Source organism: Ursus arctos, unplaced genomic scaffold, assembly GCF_023065955.2.
Source record: "Ursus arctos isolate Adak ecotype North America unplaced genomic scaffold, UrsArc2.0 scaffold_10, whole genome shotgun sequence".
Lineage (NCBI taxonomy): Eukaryota > Metazoa > Chordata > Mammalia > Carnivora > Ursidae > Ursus > Ursus arctos.
The window spans coordinates 69,600,315-69,620,670 of record NW_026622764.1 but is presented as its reverse complement, the minus strand read 5'-3'; the positions used below and the strand labels follow the sequence as shown (position 1 = coordinate 69,620,670).

Sequence of the window (20,356 nt, the reverse complement as noted above, 5' to 3'; positions counted from 1 at the left end):
CTCATTTTCCCAAACCCCAGCCCCTGAACCACTAATCTTTATAGATCTGCCTATTCTGGACATTTCATGTAATAGAATTATACAATATGTGGCCTTTTGTATCTGCTGATTTCACTTGCATTAATGTTTTCATTATATGTATCGGTACTTAATTCCTTTCATTTTTTTTATTATAATAATTTTTTTTATTATATTATGTTAGTCACCATACAGTACATCCCTAGTTTTTTTTTTTTTTTAAGATTTTATTTATTTATTCGACAGAGCTATAGAGACAGCCAGCGAGAGAGGGAACACAAGCAGGGGGAGTGGGAGAGGAAGAAGCAGGCTCATAGCGGAGGAGCCTGATGTGGGGCTCAATCCCATAACACCAGGATCACTCCCTGAGCCGAAGGCAGACGCTCAACTGCTGTGCCACCCAGGCGCCCCGTACATCCCTAGTTTTTGATGTAAAGTTCGATGATTCATTAGTTGCATATAACACCCAGTGCACCATGCAATACGTGTCCTCCTTACTACCCACCACCGGTCTATCCCATTCCCCCACCCCCTTCCCCTCTGAAGCCCTTGGTTTGTTTCCCAGAGTCCATAGTCTCTCGTGGTTCATTCCCCCTTCTGTTTACCCCCCCTTTCTTCTTCCCTTTCTTCTCCTACTGATCTTCCTACTTCTTATGTTCCGTAAATGAGTGAAACCATATGATAATTGTCTTTCTCTGCTTGAATTATTTCGCTTAGCATTATCTCCTCCAGTCCCATCCATGTTGCAGCAAATGTTGAGAAATCGTTCTTTTTGATGGCTGAGTAAGATTCCATTATATATATGGACCACATCTTCTTAATCCAGTCATCTGTTGAAGGTCATCTTGGCCCTTTTAATGGCAAAAAAAATATTCTAGTGTATTGGCATTGGCATTCCACATTTTGGTTATCCATTCATTAGTTGATGCACATTTTCATTTTTCTACCTTTTGTTTGTTTTGCACAGTGCCACTATGAAATATTTATGTGCAAGTTTTTGCAGGGCCTATGTTTTCATTTCTCTGAGGGACATACCTAGAGGTAGAATTGTTCCATCATATGCTACCTGTATGTTTAACTTTTTGAGGAGCTGCTCGATTGTTTTCCAAAGTGGCGGCACCATTTTACATTCCTACCATCCACGTATGAGGTCCCACTCCGTATTCTTGCCAAACTTGCTAATGTCTGTCTTTTTAAATTATAGTTATTCTAGTGAGTACGAGGTGGTTTCTCATTCTGGCTTTGATTTGCATTTTCCTGATGACTGAGGTTGTTATGCATCTTGCCATAGGCTTAGTGGCACTGCATATTTTTTTTTTTTTTGGAGTACTATCTACTCAAATGATTGGCTCATTTTAAAATTTGGTTATTTTTCTTTTTGTTTTCTTTTTTAAAAATATTTTTTATTATATTATGTTAGTCACCATAGAGTACATCTCTAGTTTTTGATGTAAAATTCCATGATTCATTACTTTATTTTTCTTTTCATGGTTGGGTTATATGGTTATTCATGTATTTTGGATACTAGAAAGCCATCAGATATATCTTTTGCAAATATTTTCTCCCATTCTTAGGATGTTCTCCCCCCCCAATTTCTCGATAGTGTCTTTTGAATATAAAAGCTTTCACATTTTTTTCTCAGTTTTACTGAGAATTGACATGCATCACTGTATAGCTTTGATGCATACAGCATGATAGTGTGATTTACATATATTGTGAAATGGTTGCCAAAGGGGGTTCAGCTAGCATCCATCTTCTCATATAGACACAGTAAAAAGGAAAGAAAGAAGGATAAAGGCAAATATTACCTCCTTGTGATGAGAATTGTCAGGATCTACTTTCTTGACAACTTCTCTGTATATCACACAGCAACGTTAGCTGTGTTAGCTGTAGTCCTTATGATGTACGTTACATCCCCCTAGTACTTATTAATCGTGCAACTGGAAGTGTGTACCTTTTGACCATCTTTCTCCAGTTCCCCCTCTGCCAGCCTCCTGCTTCCGGTAACCACAAGTCTGATGTCTCTTTCTGAGTTCATTTTGTTTTTTTGTTGTTGTTGTTGTTTTCTTTTGAGATTCCCTGTGTAAGTGAGATCGTAGAGTATTTGTCTTTGACTTATCTTACTTACCATAATGCCTTCAAATGCCATCCATGTTGTTGCAGATTTTTCATTTTTTAATGGCTGGATAATATTCCAATTTGTGTGTGTCTCTATAAAATAATCTCTTTACCCATTCATCTATTGATAGATACTTAGGTTGTTTCCATGTCGTGGCTGTTGTAAATTATGCTGCTATGAATGTGGGGGTGCAGATATCTTTTTTATGTTCTTTGCCTTTGGGTATATTCCCAGAAGTGGAATTGCTGGATAATTTTAATATTTTGAGAGTTCTCCATACTGTTTGCTGTAGTTGCTGTACCAATTTCCCCAAACCCAGGAACAATGAACAAGTGTTTCTTCTTCTCCACTTCCACACCAGTATTTGTCTCTTATCTTTTTTTTTTTTTTTAAGATTCTATTTATTTGACACAGAGAGAGAGAGAGAGTGCACAAGCAGGGGGAGTAGCAGAGGGAGAGGGAGAAGCAGGCTCCCCGCTGAGCAGGGAGCCTGATGCGGCTCGATCCCAGGACCCCGGGATCATGACCTGAGCCGAAGGCAGACACTTAACCGACTGAGCCACCCAGGCGCCCTGTCTCTTATCTTTTTGATAATGGCCATTCTGACAGGCATGACATGTTGTCTCATGGTGATTTTAATTTTGAAAGCTTTTACTTTGGTTGAAATTCAGTTTATTTTTTTCTTTTGTTGCTTATGCTTTTTGTGTCACGTATAAGAAATTATTGCCTAATTTGAGGTCATGTGAATGTATAACTATGTTTTCTTCTAAGAGCTCTATAATTTTAGCATCTATATTGAATTCTCTAATCCATTTCTGAGATTTTTTTTTTTGATATGACAGGATGTAGTGGTCTAACATCCTTCTTACACGTATGTATACCCAGTTGTCCCAGCACCATTTGTTAACAAACCATTTCTTTCCCCCATTGAATGGACTTGTCAGCCTTGTTGAAATTCAATTGACCATAAATGTTGGATTATGTCTGGAAACTCAGTTCTCTTATATTAAGCTGTGGCTATCCTTATGCTAGTACCATGCAGCCTTGATTACTCTAGCTTTGCACTGAGTTTTGAAAATTAGACGTATGAGCCCTCTAACTATGTGTTTATTTTTCAAGATTATTTGAACTATTCTGTGTTTTTTTGAATTTCCACATGAATTTTAGCATCAGCTCGTCAGTTTCCGCAAAGAAGCCAGCTAGAATTTTGATAGGGATTGCATTGATCTGTAGATCAATTTGGGGAGTAGTGCCATTTGAACAACAGTGAGTTGTTCCATGAACATAGAATGTTTTCCACTTTTTTGTGTATTCTCTAATTTATTTTAACAATGTTTTCCAGTTTTTAGAGAATAAGTTTTATACTTTGTTAAGTTTATTCCTGGCATAGCCACCTTGAAAATATAGATGAACCCCAAATTTGTTCAGATTCCTGTTTAGTATTAGGAAAATATTCAGGTAATTTGGATTTATAATAAAGCAAAATGAAATATTACAGAGTAGCCTTTTCATGAAATAGCTTTATAGTCGAGAAGCAGTGCATTTCATACTTTCAAGCACTCTGGTATGAGTAAAATTCATACAAAGCAAAACCCCAAAAACCCGTACCTTGGTTCTCACACACAGTTGACCCTTGAACAGTGTGGGGGTTAGGAGTGCCAATCCCCGTGTGTGGTCAGAAATCTGTGTGTAACTTTTGTCTCCCCAAATACTTTACTAGTGATAACTGTTAACCTGAAGACTTACTGCTGACCAGAAGCCAACATACAGTTGATTAACACGTATTTTATGTTATATGTATTATGTACTGTAATCTTAGAATAAGCTAGAGAAAAGGAAATGTTATTAAGAAAATCATAAAGAAGGGGCGCCTGGGTGGCACAGCGGTTAAGCGTCCGCCTTCGGCTCAGGGCGTGATCCCGGCATTACGGGATCGAGCCCCACATCAGGCTCCTCCGCTATGAGCCTGCTTCTTCCTCTCCCACTCCCCCTGCTTGTGTTCCCTCTCTCGCTGGCTGTCTCTATCTATATCAAATAAATAAATAAAATCTTTAAAAAAAAAAAAAAAGAAAATCATAAAGAAGAGAAAATACTCTTACAACACTGTACTGTATTTATTGGAAAAAAAGAAAACAGGTGTAAGTGGACCCATACGGTTCAAACCTCTGTTGTTTAAAGGTCAACTGTAATTGGAACCTTAACAGTGGGGTGATGCGTAGCTACCTTAGACAATGAGATGGAAAGCCCTCATTTGCTTCTCTTTCCTATGGAGATTGATATTGCCACAAACATACCTCAAGAGGGTGTAAAAAGCCTTATTATCTACATATTTCATGTTTCTGGGGAGAGCAGAGCAGGTCTTCCAGGGAGGTCCGAATGGCTTGAATGAGAGCAAGGAAAGGAGATTCATTTGGAGTTTTTTTGTGGTTAGGGAGTGGGGCACAGTGAGTGTTCCGTACTCAGACAGGTGTTTGAGTGGTTTGGTTTTCCCACAGGTGCCAAGAGGGGAACACCACACTTGCTTATGAGCTCTTTCAGATGCGAGGAGCCGGAGAGCTCTGATATTTGATGACTAAAATGTACTATATTAATTGAATTTGAACTTGTTTTGTAAGCCATTATAGTGCTTTATGAAGCTTGCAGCCTAAGGTCATTAAGGAAGGTAAAATTTCCATTGAATGTCTTGTTCAAGAGCCCAGTGTTATGTATTCTGAGAAGAAAATGATTGCTTTGTTCACTATCAGTAATGTTTAGAACTCCAAAAGTAGATAAGGACTGTCATGGTAAGAGCTTGTAGTGTGGCTGTAGGGAGTGTAGAAACATGTGTGACCTTAATTTTATTGTTTGGGTCTCTGTAGCACAAAAAGATTCTCAGACTTTTTATTTATTTTTTTAACCTTAAAGAGCACAACCCAGAAGAAGGAATTGTTACTGCCCCTGGCTGGACCAGACAGCCAGGCCAATGGCAATGGCCCAAGAGTGTAAAAACGTGCAGATGGGACTGACTGGGACCACAGCATCCGGTATTAGATGACGATTTGAAGTTTGTCTAATTGTGGGATGCTTGGGTTGCATCCTTTTCAGGAACGTCTCCGTTACGGGTTGAAAAGCAGGGGCTCTCCACAAGCTCTGTCATGTGTGACGGCTATGGATCCATCTGTGAAGTACACGGATTCCCACTGCTGTTCATCAGGTGATCCTAAAGGGCTCCACAAGTAGCCAGTGTGTCTGGGAGAAGAGCGATGTCCTGTAGTACTGTGACATCAGAGAAGGGACTGAGGACAGGGAGGCCACCCCTTTCTGCAGGTGGGCTATGCCATAGGGCCCAGGTTTGGTTCCATCCTGTAGCAAGAAGTGCAGGCTACCTATGCTGAGTTTGTGGAATGCTACTTTCATAACCAGCCTAAGGCATATGGGGGGCCTTGGTATGGAGGGTCACAGGTTCAGGGCAGAAAAGAGCTTTACTTTTCAGGGGAGATCAGTATGTGCCGAGTCATTGCCACTCTAATATTGTATATTGCAGGGCCAGGGAGGTCAGTTTCTTAGACCAGAAACCCATGAGCAACTTAAAATCATCATTGGTGGTCTAGAAACTCCAGAAGGCCTGAGAAAGGTTGCTAAAGCCTCTGCAGTTAAGAGCGTCTCTGAGGGCGCTAATGGAAGTATGTATTGATTGCAAGTTGGGACAGATTCTAGAGTCTTTTGTTGGAGGGGATCCCATGAAAGGTGAGCCACTTTGCAAGTAACAGCATAAATGGGCTTAAGTAAAATTTGCAGAGGAAGAATACTTTGCCTCCCAAACCCAAAGGAGTTAAAAGACCCCCGGCTTCTTTTAATATTTTGGATGTTGAGAGAATTGCTAGCTGTTTCTTGACAGTATCAGGGATGGAGTACCCCACAGTTTATCAAATAATTTGTAGGAATTTAATTAAGGTGGCAGGGCCTTGCACATAGTGCTAGGCAGTGGCCCATCCCTTTTTCATGAGTGTCTTTGTATTTATATGTCCTGAATGAGTGTGTGATATAAACGTCCTCAGAGGAAGATGTCGTCATTGTAACGTCAGACCTGTGCTCCTGGAGAAAGGTGGATCCAGGTAAGATCTAGCCTACAAGGACTGTGTGCGATGGCAAGGCTGTGGACGTACTCCAGGGGCAGCTGCTCTGTAAAGGTGTGTTGCATCCCTTCAGAAGTGAAGGAAAACTGTGACTGAAGGACTAAGAATGGACCAGCGTGGCTTGTTAAATAAGCAGCAGGGGTCTCTTGTAATGGGTTTCAGTTGTTGCAGGCCTTGCTTTAATTTACAGTGAGTCCTATTAACTGCTCTCACTGGCATTACCGTCTATAGGGTCCCATTTTGTCAAGCCAAGGTTTTTATGTGTCAAAACTTGAATTTTCTCTAAACTTATTAATCACAGAGTGTTTGTGCCTACTATAGTATATTTTAGGGTAATGGATGCTCTGACTCTGGGAAATTGAGACAAGACAATAATTCTCATGGCTAAGATGAAGCATATCTATATTTCCTTTATTTCTCATTCAGTGACTCCCTTAAGATTATAGAATATTACAAGGGATATATTATCTAAATTTAATGAGATCCCCAGGCATAGCTATAGTTTGAGCCCCAGTATTGATTAAAGTCATAAAGGTTTGCCAATTAGTACATTTAAGGAGATGTTAAGATTAATTCAGAATCTACGTTATAGAGGTACCAAAGCCAGTGCCCTTGTATCTTTTGGTGTATAAATTCTTTTAGTGAATTTTCGATTTCCAATTGGGTCCAACTGTAGACCTCTGTTTCAGTTTTTTGTTTATTCTGCCAAATTCGGGCTTCTTCCCTTCTCCTTGCTCCACCCCCGTATTCCTTTGTTTCCCTTGTTGTTTTTACTGAGAGTTCTCTCTACTCCCCTTATGTGTGTAGATTTCCCCCGGAGAGCTTCCCATCAGCATCGTCAGGGTTGAGGGCCTCTCCCATGACAGTATTACTTTAACGAACTTAAGGACCCCAGGCTTAAGGAGGATTTGCGTTAGCCCCTTCTGCTGTGCTACAGAGATGCCATGGGTGTTTTTCTCTCTAACCCTGAGAATCAGGATTTTTGTGGGGACAGAGGCATAGGCAGCAGCAGCAACAGAGGTATTTAAGGGGCCTGCGGAGTCATTCGCTTTTAGGACTGCAGACCTCAGCACTTCACATACTGCTTTTTCTCTTTTTTTGTATGTGCTTTTTCCTCCGATGACAGCTTCTTCATGACTGATCACCCAGTGGGCCTGTATGCGGCAAAAGGTAGTCTTTCCCCTGAGCCTGGCATCAGTTACAGCTGCATTCTAAGACATGCAGATAGGTGCAGGCTAAGATACAAGACCCAAAGCCACACTAAAGACTCCACCCCAGTCGCATTCCCGTCTCCAGCGTGGGTCAGGCTAATCTGACAGAGGCTCCGTAGGACTCACGAATGCAAAGCAGAGCGGCACAGCTCAAAGCATGAGCTGGCCACCAAGCAGCAGCTCCAAGTGCGTGCTTTCTTGCTTTCCTGTTTTTTGTTTTTTGTTTTTTTAAGATTTATTTATTTATTTTAGAGAGAGAGAAAGAGCACAGGAGCAGGAGGGGCAGAGAGAGAGGGAAAGAGAAACTCAAGCAGATTCTGTACACAGCCCAGAACCCAACATGGAACTCCATCTCATGACCCTGAGATCACGACCTGAGCCAATACCAGGAGTTGGATGCTTAACCAGTTGCGCCACCCAGGTGCCCCAGTGTGTGTTTTCTATCAGGTAGCAGAGTCAGCTAGCAAGCAAAACATGAAGATAGGCTCTCGGTGGTGGGGGTCCCTGTCTCAGCATCCTGGTCATACCACCTGTTGTTGTGGTCACCTGAAGAGATAGGGTGGCCCTCCACCCAAAGTTTGGTTTGGATGTCAGTACCGATGATACCATATACAAAGCAGTTTATGAGGGAGTTTATTACTCACATGACTGAAGTGTCTGGGGAGAGCAGAGCCGGCCTCTCAAACAGGTCTGAAATGACTTGAGAGAGCAAGGGAAGGACACTGACTCAACTTACTTTATTGTTGTCGGGGTGGGGGGTGGGGGTTGGAATTCCTGCAGACCTGAGAAGGGGCTTGTGTAGTTTGACTTGCCTGCCGGCACCAAAGGAGGCAGTACTGGGCTTTCTTACCAGTTTTCCCAGATCTGGGGCAGAACAGGGGTGGGCAGTATAAAAAGGGGTGTGGGGTTTGAAACCTGATAGCTGTTAGTAGTCAAACATAAACACAAAAAAGGAGTCCAACCCCTTACTACAGTTCCTAAATATTTTATTTTGTTGATGCTACTGTAAATGAAATTTTATTAATTTCATTTTTGGTTTAGTTATTGCAAGTATATAGAAATACAATTGATTTTTGTATATTGAACTCATTTATTGTAAGTTTTTAGTAGATTTCATAGGGTTTTCTATATACAAGATTGTGTGATCTACAGATAAAGTTTTGCTTCTTGTTTCCAATCTGTGTGCCTTTTAATTTCCTTACCCAATTGTCCTGACTAGAACCTTCCATAAAATATCACGTAGAAGTGATGAGAGCAGACATCCTTGCCTTGTTCTTCACATCTATGGGGGAAACATTCAGTCTTTTTCCAGTGAGTATGATGTTAGCTATGGATTTTTTTCCCCAATCCCCTTATCAAGTTGAGGACATTTTTCTATTATTCCTAGTTTGTTAAGTGTTTTATCATGAAATGCTCTTGGAAGTTGTCAAGTGATTTTTCTGCATCTATTGAGATGGTCATGTGGTTTTTCTTTGTTCTATTCATATGGCATAGTACATTGATTTCCATGTTAAACCAATCTTTCATTCCAATCTCACTTGGTTATGGTATGTAATACTTTTTATATGTGGCTGATTTCAGTTTGCTATATGTTGATGAGAACTTTGCATCTGTAAGAGTTTTCTTTTTTTCGTGATATTTTTTGTCTGGTTTGGTTATCAAGTAACACTAGCCTCATAGAATGAGTTTGAAAGTGTTTCTCTCCCCCCCCCGCCCCCCCCCCCGGGCAACTCCCCAACCCTTCCTGGAATGGTTTGTGAAGAACTGGTATAAATTCTTTAAATGCTTGTTAGAATTCTCTATTGACCTATTGACGACATTTGGGTCTGGGCTTTTCTTTGTAGGAAGGTTTTGAATTACCAATTCAATTTCTTTTAAGTATATTCAGATTTTCTATTTCTTTCTTGTTTTTCCTTCGTGTTTTTCAGGAACATGTTCATTTCACTAGGTTATTTGTAATACTCCCTTACGATTCTTTTTAGTTTTGTAAGATTAGTAGTGATGCCCTCTCTTTCATTCCTCATTTAACAAATTGAGTCTTATTTCCTTTTTTCTTGGGCAGTGTAACTAAAGGTTTGTCAACTTTGTTGCTCTTTCTAAAAACCAAATTTGACTTGTTGACTTTCTCTTTTACTTTTCCATTTTGTATATATTTATTACCATTCTAGTATTTATTTCCTTCCTTCTACTTATGTTTAGTTTGTTGTTCTTTCTTCAGTATCTTTAGATGGAAGATTACTTTATTGATGTGACAGCTTTCTTCTTTTTTAAGAAGAGTGCCTCAGTGATTTTTGTTCTTATGGCCTATCTCTACCTTTGGGCAAATCTCTTAGTTATGACTCTGCTGGGGGGTGTGGCAGGGACAGTGGTCTGCTCCTTTAGGAGTGGTAATCCTGATTTACAGGTGGCTGCTAGGCAGGGGAGTAGTTTCTGTTCTTCTCCCTTTACCTCTCCTGATATTGAACTTCTAGCCTACAAGTTAGCCAGGGAAACAGTGATTAGGGCCCCAGTATTTTTGGCCTGCTGTGCCTAGGGTACAGCCTTGGTCCTCTTGCTTGGGGCTGGGCAAAGGAAGGGTCCCCTGACCTCTTGGCCTCTTGCTTGCATGTAATTTAGTCCCTACAACGTGGACTTGGGGGGAGGGCATAGGGATGGGAAATGGTGGTGGCCTGCCTCTCCCAGTGGGATATGGTAGTTCTGGACCAGCGGGAGAGGAATCCTGTTGCCTTGGTCCCAGCCACCCTGAGTAGAGCTTTCATCATGCTGAGACGGACAGGGTTGCAGAGGAGGAAAGGAGTGGGTCAGGCTCAAGTGCCATCCAGTCTGACTGTTCTTACTGGGATATAGTAGATTTTCATATATAAAGATTTCTTTATTTGCTGTATGCTCTTAGAACAATTTCTAGAAACTTTAAATGATTGTTGATTGTTGTTTTTTAAAATAATTTTTACTAATTATGGTTGTTTCACTGGAGAAGGTGTCCATGAAGCTCCTTGTGCCACTATCATGGACGATGTCTCTCTTATGTGCCCGTTCAGTTTTGTTTAACGTCGTTGTTTATTGAGGACTTATTGTGCACTTTGATATGTTATTTCCATCAAAGTCTGTATTCTTGAATAGTCCAAGGACACTACGTACTTTAAAAAATATATTCTTCTGACATGCTGCACTTGAGAAATAGTAAAGAGTGCACATTTTTATAAATAAATTCCTTTTATGAGAAACGAAGATTAAATTAAGGCACATTCAGTCAGAGCGGCTGAATGTAACGCTGAAGAGCGCCTTTCCCAGGCTGATGTGGCATGTTCTGTTGATGCTTTCACCCCATAGTATGCTCCCTGCACTATCTGAATGAGAATCACGGAGGTGCTTGTTTAGAAAGCAGAGTGTAGAACCCCATTACAACCCAGTTCTCATGCAGGAGAAACCAGTGGAGGTATTCAACTCACACAGCAGGCTCTGTTAATGTTGTGCAAGCTTGGCTGCTGCAGACTTCAGCTAACCCTGAGTGAATAATTTGTCAAAACCACTGTGCCAGGCACTGATGGTTTCCAAAGAATGAGACCTGTTCTTCCAAACCCTGAAGGTATGTGAACTGTTTGTGAGATGTATCTGGTAGAAGGGGAGACCACTGGGTAGTAACTTGATGTATGGATTACATTAAATTTAGAAAAGTTATGTATACAGAGAGTTGGGGTAAGACATACTCCTACAAGTAGCCTACACACACGCACACACACATACTCTCACAATATGTGCCTTTATTAAAAGGGAAAGATGGACTAAGGGAAAGTGAAAGCCCAGAACTCACTTAGAGACCTATGTCATATCTACTTGGGATCCTGTGTTGTTGAGTTCCCTCTCTGCATGTTCACACTACCTTTCTACTGAAGACATGAAAAATCATTAAATATAGGTAAGGGTAGAATATGATAAATTCCTCTTTGAACATTTTCAGTGCCTTTATTGTCTTATGTCATGATTTAATAAACTTAGTTTTCATTTTTTAAGATATTTATTTGTTTTAGAGAGAGAGTGCATGCGTGCAAGTGCCTGAGCGGGGGGAGGGGTAGAGGGAGAGGGAAATAATCTTAAGCAGATTTCACATTGAGGATGGGGCCCTATGCAGAGCTTGATCCCATGACCTGATCATGACCTGAGCCAAAATCAAGAGTTGGACGGTCAACTGACTGAGCCACCTAGGAGTGTCTAGTTTTCATTCTTAAATGAATATTAAATGTTTATTACATGCTAAGGTGTTCTGTTAGGAATTCTGACCTTTTCTTCATTCTGAAATATGGGTTTGTTTTCTAGAAAAAAACATTTATTCATATTCTTCTCACTTGATTTTGTGCAATCTTAAATCACTTATTGATTAACTGGGTTGGGAAAGAGGTTATACTCTGTCTATAACTGAAATTAGTATCAAAACATGATGGGTTTAATGTATACTTATTATTGAAATTATATCATATTTTTTAGCAACTGTCTTACTGTTTTACAGACATTATCCAAAATTGCGTTGGTGTAAATTTATTGTGAAAATTTATCTGATCTATGGGGACACTTTCATTTTTCTGGGGATATCATCTCCGAGTATGCAAAATGATAGAACAGCAATTGAAGGCATTGACCTGACATTTAGTTGCTGATACAGAAGGGCCATTACTACTTATTAAACAGTGACTATTTCTCATGATATTTGAACATTTTTTCCCAAGCAGAAGGACAGAACTGAATTGGGAATATTGCAGCCCCAGACGCCTGTTCTCTCTTCCCCCTGCACTCACCTGATTCCTACTCCTCCTAGTCCTAACCCAGAAATCAGGAAACCGTAGTTGTGCATATTCTGCTTTCATCTGATGTACAATTGGCTACAGCCTCACTCGGAGGGGAGCTCCTAGTAGAGGAAGAGGCACCATTGGACCAGATTGGCATCTATTGGTTCTCCACAGATTTCCATACTTAGATTTATTTCTAGTGTAGATTATCCATTGATTTTTAGATATCAGTTTCTTTAAATAAATGTTTATTAGTCTACAACCTGGTTAATCTTTCAGTAGATAATAAAGAGTGAGAAACTTTGCTGAAGGATCTGTATATAAGCACTCACAGTAAATATGGCAGGTGAAAGTTGATAAATGGCTTGACTAGGAATTATACAGAACATTAGGACATTTGGCCTTTTCTCCTTTTAAGGAATATTCAAGCATTTGTGCATGATAACATCCTGATTCTATCTGGTATTGAAAGACTTATAGTGTGGAGGTGATCACTGCAGTGGCCATGAACAGAGCCTGGTTCACAATATCATCATGCTGAGATGGTAGATTTATAGCATGATGTTTTATTATTTCAAAATTAGCTGGCTTTGTATATATCTGGAAACTAATTTTGAAGTTTAGTTTATTTTTTGAATTTTAGTTTAACATAAAACCAGATCATGGAGAAAGAAAAAAAAAAAACCCTAGTGTTAATTGGAGCATCTATAAAGTTCTGTTACAAGCAATAATATTTATATTAAACCTTTGAGGCCAGTTTTATCAGCCCCAGTCCTTCCATGGGAGGAAACTGTGGTTCTAAAGTGTTGGGTCAAGTGCCTGAGGTTACACAGCTAGTAAATGACAGAGACTGGATTTCAACCTGGCCAGCTCCACAGTTTGTGCTCACCTCATTCCTACCACGAACAGAATGTTAGCAAACGGTTCTTTGTACATGCTCCCACGAATTACCACATACCATTTAAAATTGCTGATGAATATTTGCCACAAGCGCTCTTTGCATGTCAGATTTTAAGGTGAATGTAATTTCACAATTCTAGGGCAACGTGCAACAGTAAGTGTTCCTTCCATTCAGCTTCCTAAGCCCTGTTTACCTTTATTTATGGTCATGTAATAGGGCTAGTTTGTCCGTTCTTGTCTCATCTGCCTGCTGCCTCTCCTATTTGCGTTCTCTGAAGCTCCCAGGCCTCAGCGAGGGGCTTTTCTCATAAAGATGTGTTAATGCTACAGCACACCCCGCAAGATTAACTGTGGCCTGTTTATGAGAGAGCTAGGCTGATATTCGAGTATTCTCTATCTTGTTGTCAACCGATTTTTTTTTTTTTTTTGGTTTGGTTTTTGTTCATCATAGCAGATTTAAAGAAAGCCTCGGGTTCAAATGCTGCAAAATCCAATCTACCAAAATCTGGACTTCGTCCTCCCGGATACTCGCGTCTCCCGGCAGCCAAGCTGGCGGCCTTTGGCTTCGTGCGGAGCTCCAGCGTGTCCTCGGTCTCCAGCACCCAGTCCGCGGACAGCGCGCAGCCCGAGCAGAGCCGGCTGGCCAACCGTAAGTGGGCGGGGCCGGCGCGCGTCGTCGCTCCCCGCGGGATGCGCCCCTCGGGCCACGCTGGGGCGGGTGGATCAGCATGCGCGTGTAATCGGTTCATTTCTTTGTGTATGAAAGATTTGATTTGACTACGTTAATCTACCATTGTTAGGACTTTAGATAAGAGTCTACTGAGGAAAAAAAGGCTGTTTGGCCCTATCATTTTTCAGTTATGAGGAGTTAAGGTGCCAGAAAAAGACTTTAAAATATAGGAAATGACTTATCCAGGGACTGATTCCAGGAGCCCTTTGCTCCATGGATTCTATGTAAGAAGTCAAAGAAAGATCCAAAACAGGTGTTACCTGAAACATGTATTAAATAGTGGTGGTGAGAATCCTTTTAGTCACCTGGGATTACCTGTAATGCCTTCATTTTCGTGGAACACTTGGCTGGATTTCTAAAAGTTAACCAAATGATGTTGAAAATATAAAAAAAGCACAGCTGAACCTCTTCAGCTCTGTGCCCAGAAAGGTCCCCATTAGCTGAATGATGCTACTTGTAGGGCCGGTTCGTGAGACTGGTGTTGTCAGCTATATTTTATAAAGTCTGAATTAACAGTCTCAGAGTAAGTCACAACTAGCCATTGTTCCTAAAGAAGATCTGGAGGCTGCCCTATTCAGCTGAGCCTTTGATGACCAAGGCCTGTCAACTCAGCCATCTCAGCCTGTCAACTTCAAAGTCATTGTTATTGGATCCGAAGCCATGACATCTCAGATGTTGGTTAGCAAGAACTTGCCTGAAGGCCAGGAAAGTCTTAGAGGTTCTTATGTATTCTTATGAGGGTTGTTTGGGGGGGACTATAGTAGTTGAATCAGGCTGAAGTAGTAAGGGAAAGAGACAGAGAGCAAGGTGGGGTGGGGGGTGGAGTTTGAGAATGAGATTGATTCATATTATTTTTTAAAATTTCCTTTCTCTGAGCTTGCTCTTGGTCCTTTCAGGGGTTTACGGAGTCGATGTGCGGCGCATTTGTGCTTTTACAGTTCTAAATTCTGGTCTACCTAGTTATTCTTAAAGTCGTACATGACATTTTCCTTCATCTTGATGTGTTTGTAAGCAGTTTCTGAGAGGTTTTTGCTCACTTAGTTTCCTAAAGGTGCTGCATCTCTGAACTGCTTTCACACAGGATTCATATTAGGAATACCATTGTCATTATGAAGTCCATCATGGCACAGTAAATGTCTCAAAGTCTGAAATGTGAATATAATAAAGAACTATTTGCAAATGTGGAACTCCTAGTTGTAGATATGTGTGTGCATATTGACAGTGTGAAGATTTTTAAATATAGGAGCAACTATTTGTCATCGCTTTTAGTAGTAAAATTCCCAGTGGAATGTTTCTCTTTCAGAGGGAGCATGAGTGATAAGAAATCTCACATGGTATGTATCTTTCCAAGGAAGATGCTAAAGCCTTGATTTCTTAAAAAAAAAAAAAATTACAAGATGACTTGAGCTTTGTTCCCATGGCAGCAGCTTTTACTGAAGGAGAGCTGACAGGTGTGGACAGAATCATTCCAGGGGTGCTTAGGGTATTTCTTCTCACCTCTGCTTCAAAGGACACTAGAGAGGGACACCCTGAGCACCCAGAGAGACAATAGCTATAATATGCCAGGGAAAATAACTCCTACTATAAAGAATTCATATTAAAAGTAATATGTATTCACACCAAAAACTATAAGATACCTAGGAGCCAACCTAACCAAAGAGGTAAAAGGTCTGTACTCTGAAAACTATAGAACACTTATGAAAGAAATTGAAGAGGACACAAAGAAATGGAAAAAGCATTCCATGCTCGGGGATTGGAAGAGCAATCATTGTTAAAATGTCTATACTACCCAAAGCAATCTACACTTTTAACGCAATCCCTATCAAAATACTACCAGAATATTTCACAGAGCTAGAAAAACAATCCTAAAATTTGTATGAACCGCAAAAGACCCCAAATAGCCAAAGCAATCTTGAGAAAGAAAAGCAGGGGTGCTTGTGGCTCAGTCAGTTAATTTTGGCTCAGTTTTAGTTGATTTCGGCTCAGGTCATCATCTCAGGCTTGTGGGATCGAGGCCCATGTCGGGCTCTGTGTTCAGTGCAGGGTCTGCTTCTCTCCTTCTCTCTCTGCCCCTCCCCCTGCTCATGCTCTCTCTCAAATAAATAAATCTTAAAAAAAAAAAAAGGCAAGGCTGGAGGCATCACGATTCCAGACTTCAAGCAACATTACAAAGCAGTACTTATCAAGATGGTATGGTATTGGCACAAAAATAGACACAGAGATCAATGGAACAGAATAGAAAACCCAGAAATAGACCCACACCTATATGGTCAACTAATCTTTGACAAAGCAGAAAAGAATATCCAATGGAAAAAAAAAAAGACAGTCTCTTCAACAAATGGTGTTGGGAAAACTGGACAGCTACATGTAGAAGCATGAAACTGGACCACTTTCTTACACCATACACAAAAATAAATTCAAAATGGTTAAAAGACTTAACTGTGAGACAGGACTCCATCAAAATCCTAGAGGAGGCAACAACCTTTTCGACCTCAGCCATAACAAGTTCTTACTAGACATGTCTCTGGAGGCAAGAGAAACAAAAGCAAAAATGAAGTGTTGGGACTTCATCAAGAAAAAAAGCTTCTTCACAGCAAAGGAAACAATCAACAAAACTAAAAGGCAACCTACAGAATGAGAGAAAATATTTGCAAATGACATATCTGATAAAGGGCTAGTATCCAAAATCTATAAAGTAAACTTATCAAACTCAACACCCAAAAAACAAATAATCCAGTTAAGAAATGGAAAGAAGACATGAATAGACAGTTTTTCAAAGAAAACATCCAGATGGCTAACAGAAACATGAAAAGATGCTCAACATCACTTACCATCAGGAAAATACAAATCAAAACCACAACGAGATACCACCACACACCTGTAAGAATGGCTAAAATTAGGAATGTAAGAAATAACAGGTGTTGGTGAGGATGTGGAGAAAAGGGAGCCCTCTTGCACTGTTGGTGGGAATGAAAACTGGTGCAGCCCCTCTGGAGAACAGTATGGAGGTTCCCCAAAAGGTTAAAAATAGTTACCCTATGACCCAGAAATTGCACTACTAGGTATTTACCCAAAGGATACAGAAATACAGATTTGAAGGGATGAATGCACCTTGATGTTTATGACAGCATTAGCAACAATAACCAAACAATGGAGAGAGCCCAAATGTCTATCAATTGATGAATGGATAAAGAAGATGTGGTATACTCGTGCACATGTGCGCACACACACACACACACACACACACGGATATTACTCAGCCATCAAAAGAATGAAATCTTGCCATTTGCAAAACATGGATGGAGCTAGTGTGTATTACGTGAAGTGAAGTAAGTCAGTCAGAGAAAGACAAACACCATACGCTTTCATTCATATGTGGAATTTAAGAAACAAAATGGATGAACATATGGGAGGGGGGAAAAGGGAGAGAGGGAAACAAACTGAGGGTCCCTGGAGGGAGGTGGGGGATGGGCATTAAGGAGGGCCCTTGTGATGAGCACTGAGTGTTGTATGTAAGTGATGAATTACTGAATTCTACTCCAGAAACCAGTATTGCACTATATGTTAACTAACTAGAATTTAAATAAAAATTTGAAAAGAAAAAAAATAAAGGGTAATATGTATTCAGAATTCTGTTCTATTTTTTTAAAAAGCAGTATTTCGAATTGACTTGAAATTATTTGCCACCTAACTATATGTAAAATTTGTACTTCACCAGTAGACCGTGGAAAACCTTCTCACTTATTTGAATTGTTACCATTAACACTTTGCTTATACTTGTTATTAGATTTAATGTCAAAAACATTTTTATTTCTGTTCTTTAGTGGAGGGATAATGCTTTGATGACAAGGATTAAGTAAAATATGAAGCCTTTGAAAGGGCTAAAAGTCCTTAGATCAAACCCTAGGAGCAAAGCTTTGTTGGTTTAGCTCATCAAAACAGCTAGCATGATACCAGAGTTGGTTCCTTTTTCCTTCTTGGAACATGGCCTTTCTTCAAGCAGTGCATGCACATAGGATTCAGTTTAGGAACACCACCCTAATTAGGAATTACAATGTGGCACAGTAGATGTCTCAAAATTTGAAGCATGAGTATAATAAGGAACTCTTTGGAAGTGTGCAGCTCATATTTTTAGGTACTCGTGTACCTATAAATAGTCCAAACAGTGTCCACAGTGACCAAACCATGCTATATTTAGGATGCTTTTCAGTGATTCATTAGGAACTTGGTTTTTCCTGGGTGACTTTGGCTTAACTACAACTCTCTCTGGTTTTCCTGGGTCTTGAGGGGCAGGTGACATTGAGCATGGAGAGGGGAGACCCCTGGGCCCCCCTGAACCTGGGTCTTGGCTGTTGGGTGTAGAATCGGCCCTCCACCTTGGGTGAAGGAAGGTAGTAGAGTGATTGGGGAAGTAGGGATGCAGCTGGGGAGGTGGACGGAGAGGCTGATGTTGTATAAATGATCAAGGCACAAGGGTGTATGTGCCCACAGCCTTAAAAATGATACAAAGCTGGATAGACATTCCTGGGTTGAGGTGGAGGGTTAATTTCTGATTAGGGTGATTGGGGAGTTTCTCAGAGGGGCTGTATTTGGGGAAGCAGAGATGGGCTCTGAGAGATCTTTTGTAGGGGAGCTGTTGGTGCATCCAGAAAACCTCCTGATTTGAGGGCTTGCCATTTCTGGTGCAGCCTGCCAGTCCATCTTCTGTATGCTGAGACCAACATGTTGGAGCTCCCCAAGGTTTGTTCTCAAGATGTGTCTCTTCCAGTTCTTCAGGCTTCCCCTTGCTCATCTTATCAATACTTTCGGCTCTCGGTGCTTTGGACACACTACCAACTCCATATCTGCAGCCCCAACCTCTCTCTAGAACTACTCACCCCCACTTCACATGACGTCAGACATCTCCAGCAGGCAGACCCAAGTTGCCTCAAACTGAACATTTCCCCCAAATGAATCTTTGTTATCTTTTACAAACCAGCACCTCCTCTCACTGTTACTCTGTTAATAATATCTGTGATCTGGCTACTGAGGCTGGAAATTTTAGGATCAGCATTGTCTCTCACCTTCTTTTTGCCTTCCTTTCCATTCAGTGATCAAATCTGGTCAGTTCTCACTCTCTCATGAGTCTGTCCTCATTCTTCTCCTCATCTTAGCTTAAATCTGTAGTATCTCTCACCTAACCATTCCTCATACATCATCATGCTGTAATTTGTAAGACACTTGGTCCTAGATCATTTTCCCTTTCAGCCTGTTTTGATCGCTCCATGGTGCCCCTGTGCTTGCTTCTGTTCCTTGTTAGATGTTCCAGGTACTCTGCATGACCTGCTCTGTTCCCTTCTCACCTCTCCCACATACCATCCCCTCATACCCTTAACTGGCCAACCAGAATTATTCACTTTTTTCTCTGAGGGCCTTGTGCTTTCCTGCCATTGTGGTCTTAGTGTAAACCATCTCCCGAATGCTCTCCCTCTTCCCCCAACCAAATTTCTCTATAGATTCTGCCATTTTCAAGTGCAATTCAAATGCCACGTCCTCTAAAAAAATCTTCCTTCATCTGTGAACCCAAAGCGGTCTTTTCTCCTGGGAACTCCTAGGGTTCCTTGCTTGCATCCCTTCTGTGGATTATCACATGCTGTTTCATTGTACTTACTTGTTTCTCTGCCCTGTCTCTCCTATGGATTGTAAGCTCTTCGAGGATAAGGCTATGTCTTTTAATAATTTTAGTATCTCTCATGCTACCTGGCCTTTACAGTAAGAGAGTTTCAAGAGAAATTCTTTCCCAATAGAAATTTTCTTACATTTTTCTCTTATATAGGTGTATGGTAAAAGAGAGAGCCCTGAGAGTAACTTGAGCAGCTTTCAGAAGTATTTTGTAGTAGGAACTTATTTTCACTTTTTCAAGACTTCCACAGGTCTTGATAGTTGGTGGAGTTCATCATCATTGTGGTTTTCTTAGTTTTCTAGAATCTCTAAAATGTTGCTTCTCTTGACTGTGGTATACCTATAGGTATTTTGTACGACTCAAAGACTAGAAAAGATAATAGGTCATTTAAAGTATGATTATATTCAGAGATAAATCATCATGTAGACTGACCTGATAGTCTCACAGATATCTAATAACATGTGTATCTCCTTGCATGTAATTAGCCACTTTCAAAGAATTGGCCTAAAATCCTACCATTGAGGCTTTTCATGAGAGAATTTCAGAATCTTCAAAATTAGATCTCTCAATTGAAGAGATTAGCCATTTTCATTAAGTTCTAGAGTTTTATTTCTAATTTTAATACTTAAAAAAGTAGATGTTCCTTTAATTATCTAATAGGGTTTGCGTTCTGGGGATAATAATCTGAAATGGAAAATCACTAGCCCTTTTAGAAGGTTAATCAATGAAAATAAGGGTTAATATGAAAGCTTTTTGTAATGTTAACTTCAGCATTCATGCTCATGAATACCATAAAATACATTTACATAAATAATACATT

The 20,356-nt window shown here is 40.4% G+C and overlaps 1 protein-coding gene across 2 annotated transcripts in view; it reads left to right on the top strand.

The window, feature by feature from the left end:
• MTUS2 (microtubule associated scaffold protein 2) overlaps positions 1-20,356 on the top strand; it is a 553,081-nt gene that overhangs the window by 224,746 nt on the left and 307,979 nt on the right. Inside the window, exon 5 of one of the 2 annotated variants that reach the window (XM_057309483.1) lies at positions 13,599-13,793. In XM_057309483.1, the coding sequence (XP_057165466.1) occupies positions 13,599-13,793 (195 nt within the window). Of the gene's footprint in view, positions 1-13,595; positions 13,794-20,356 lie in introns of both variants that reach the window. The other variant, XM_057309482.1, reaches the window with a different exon arrangement.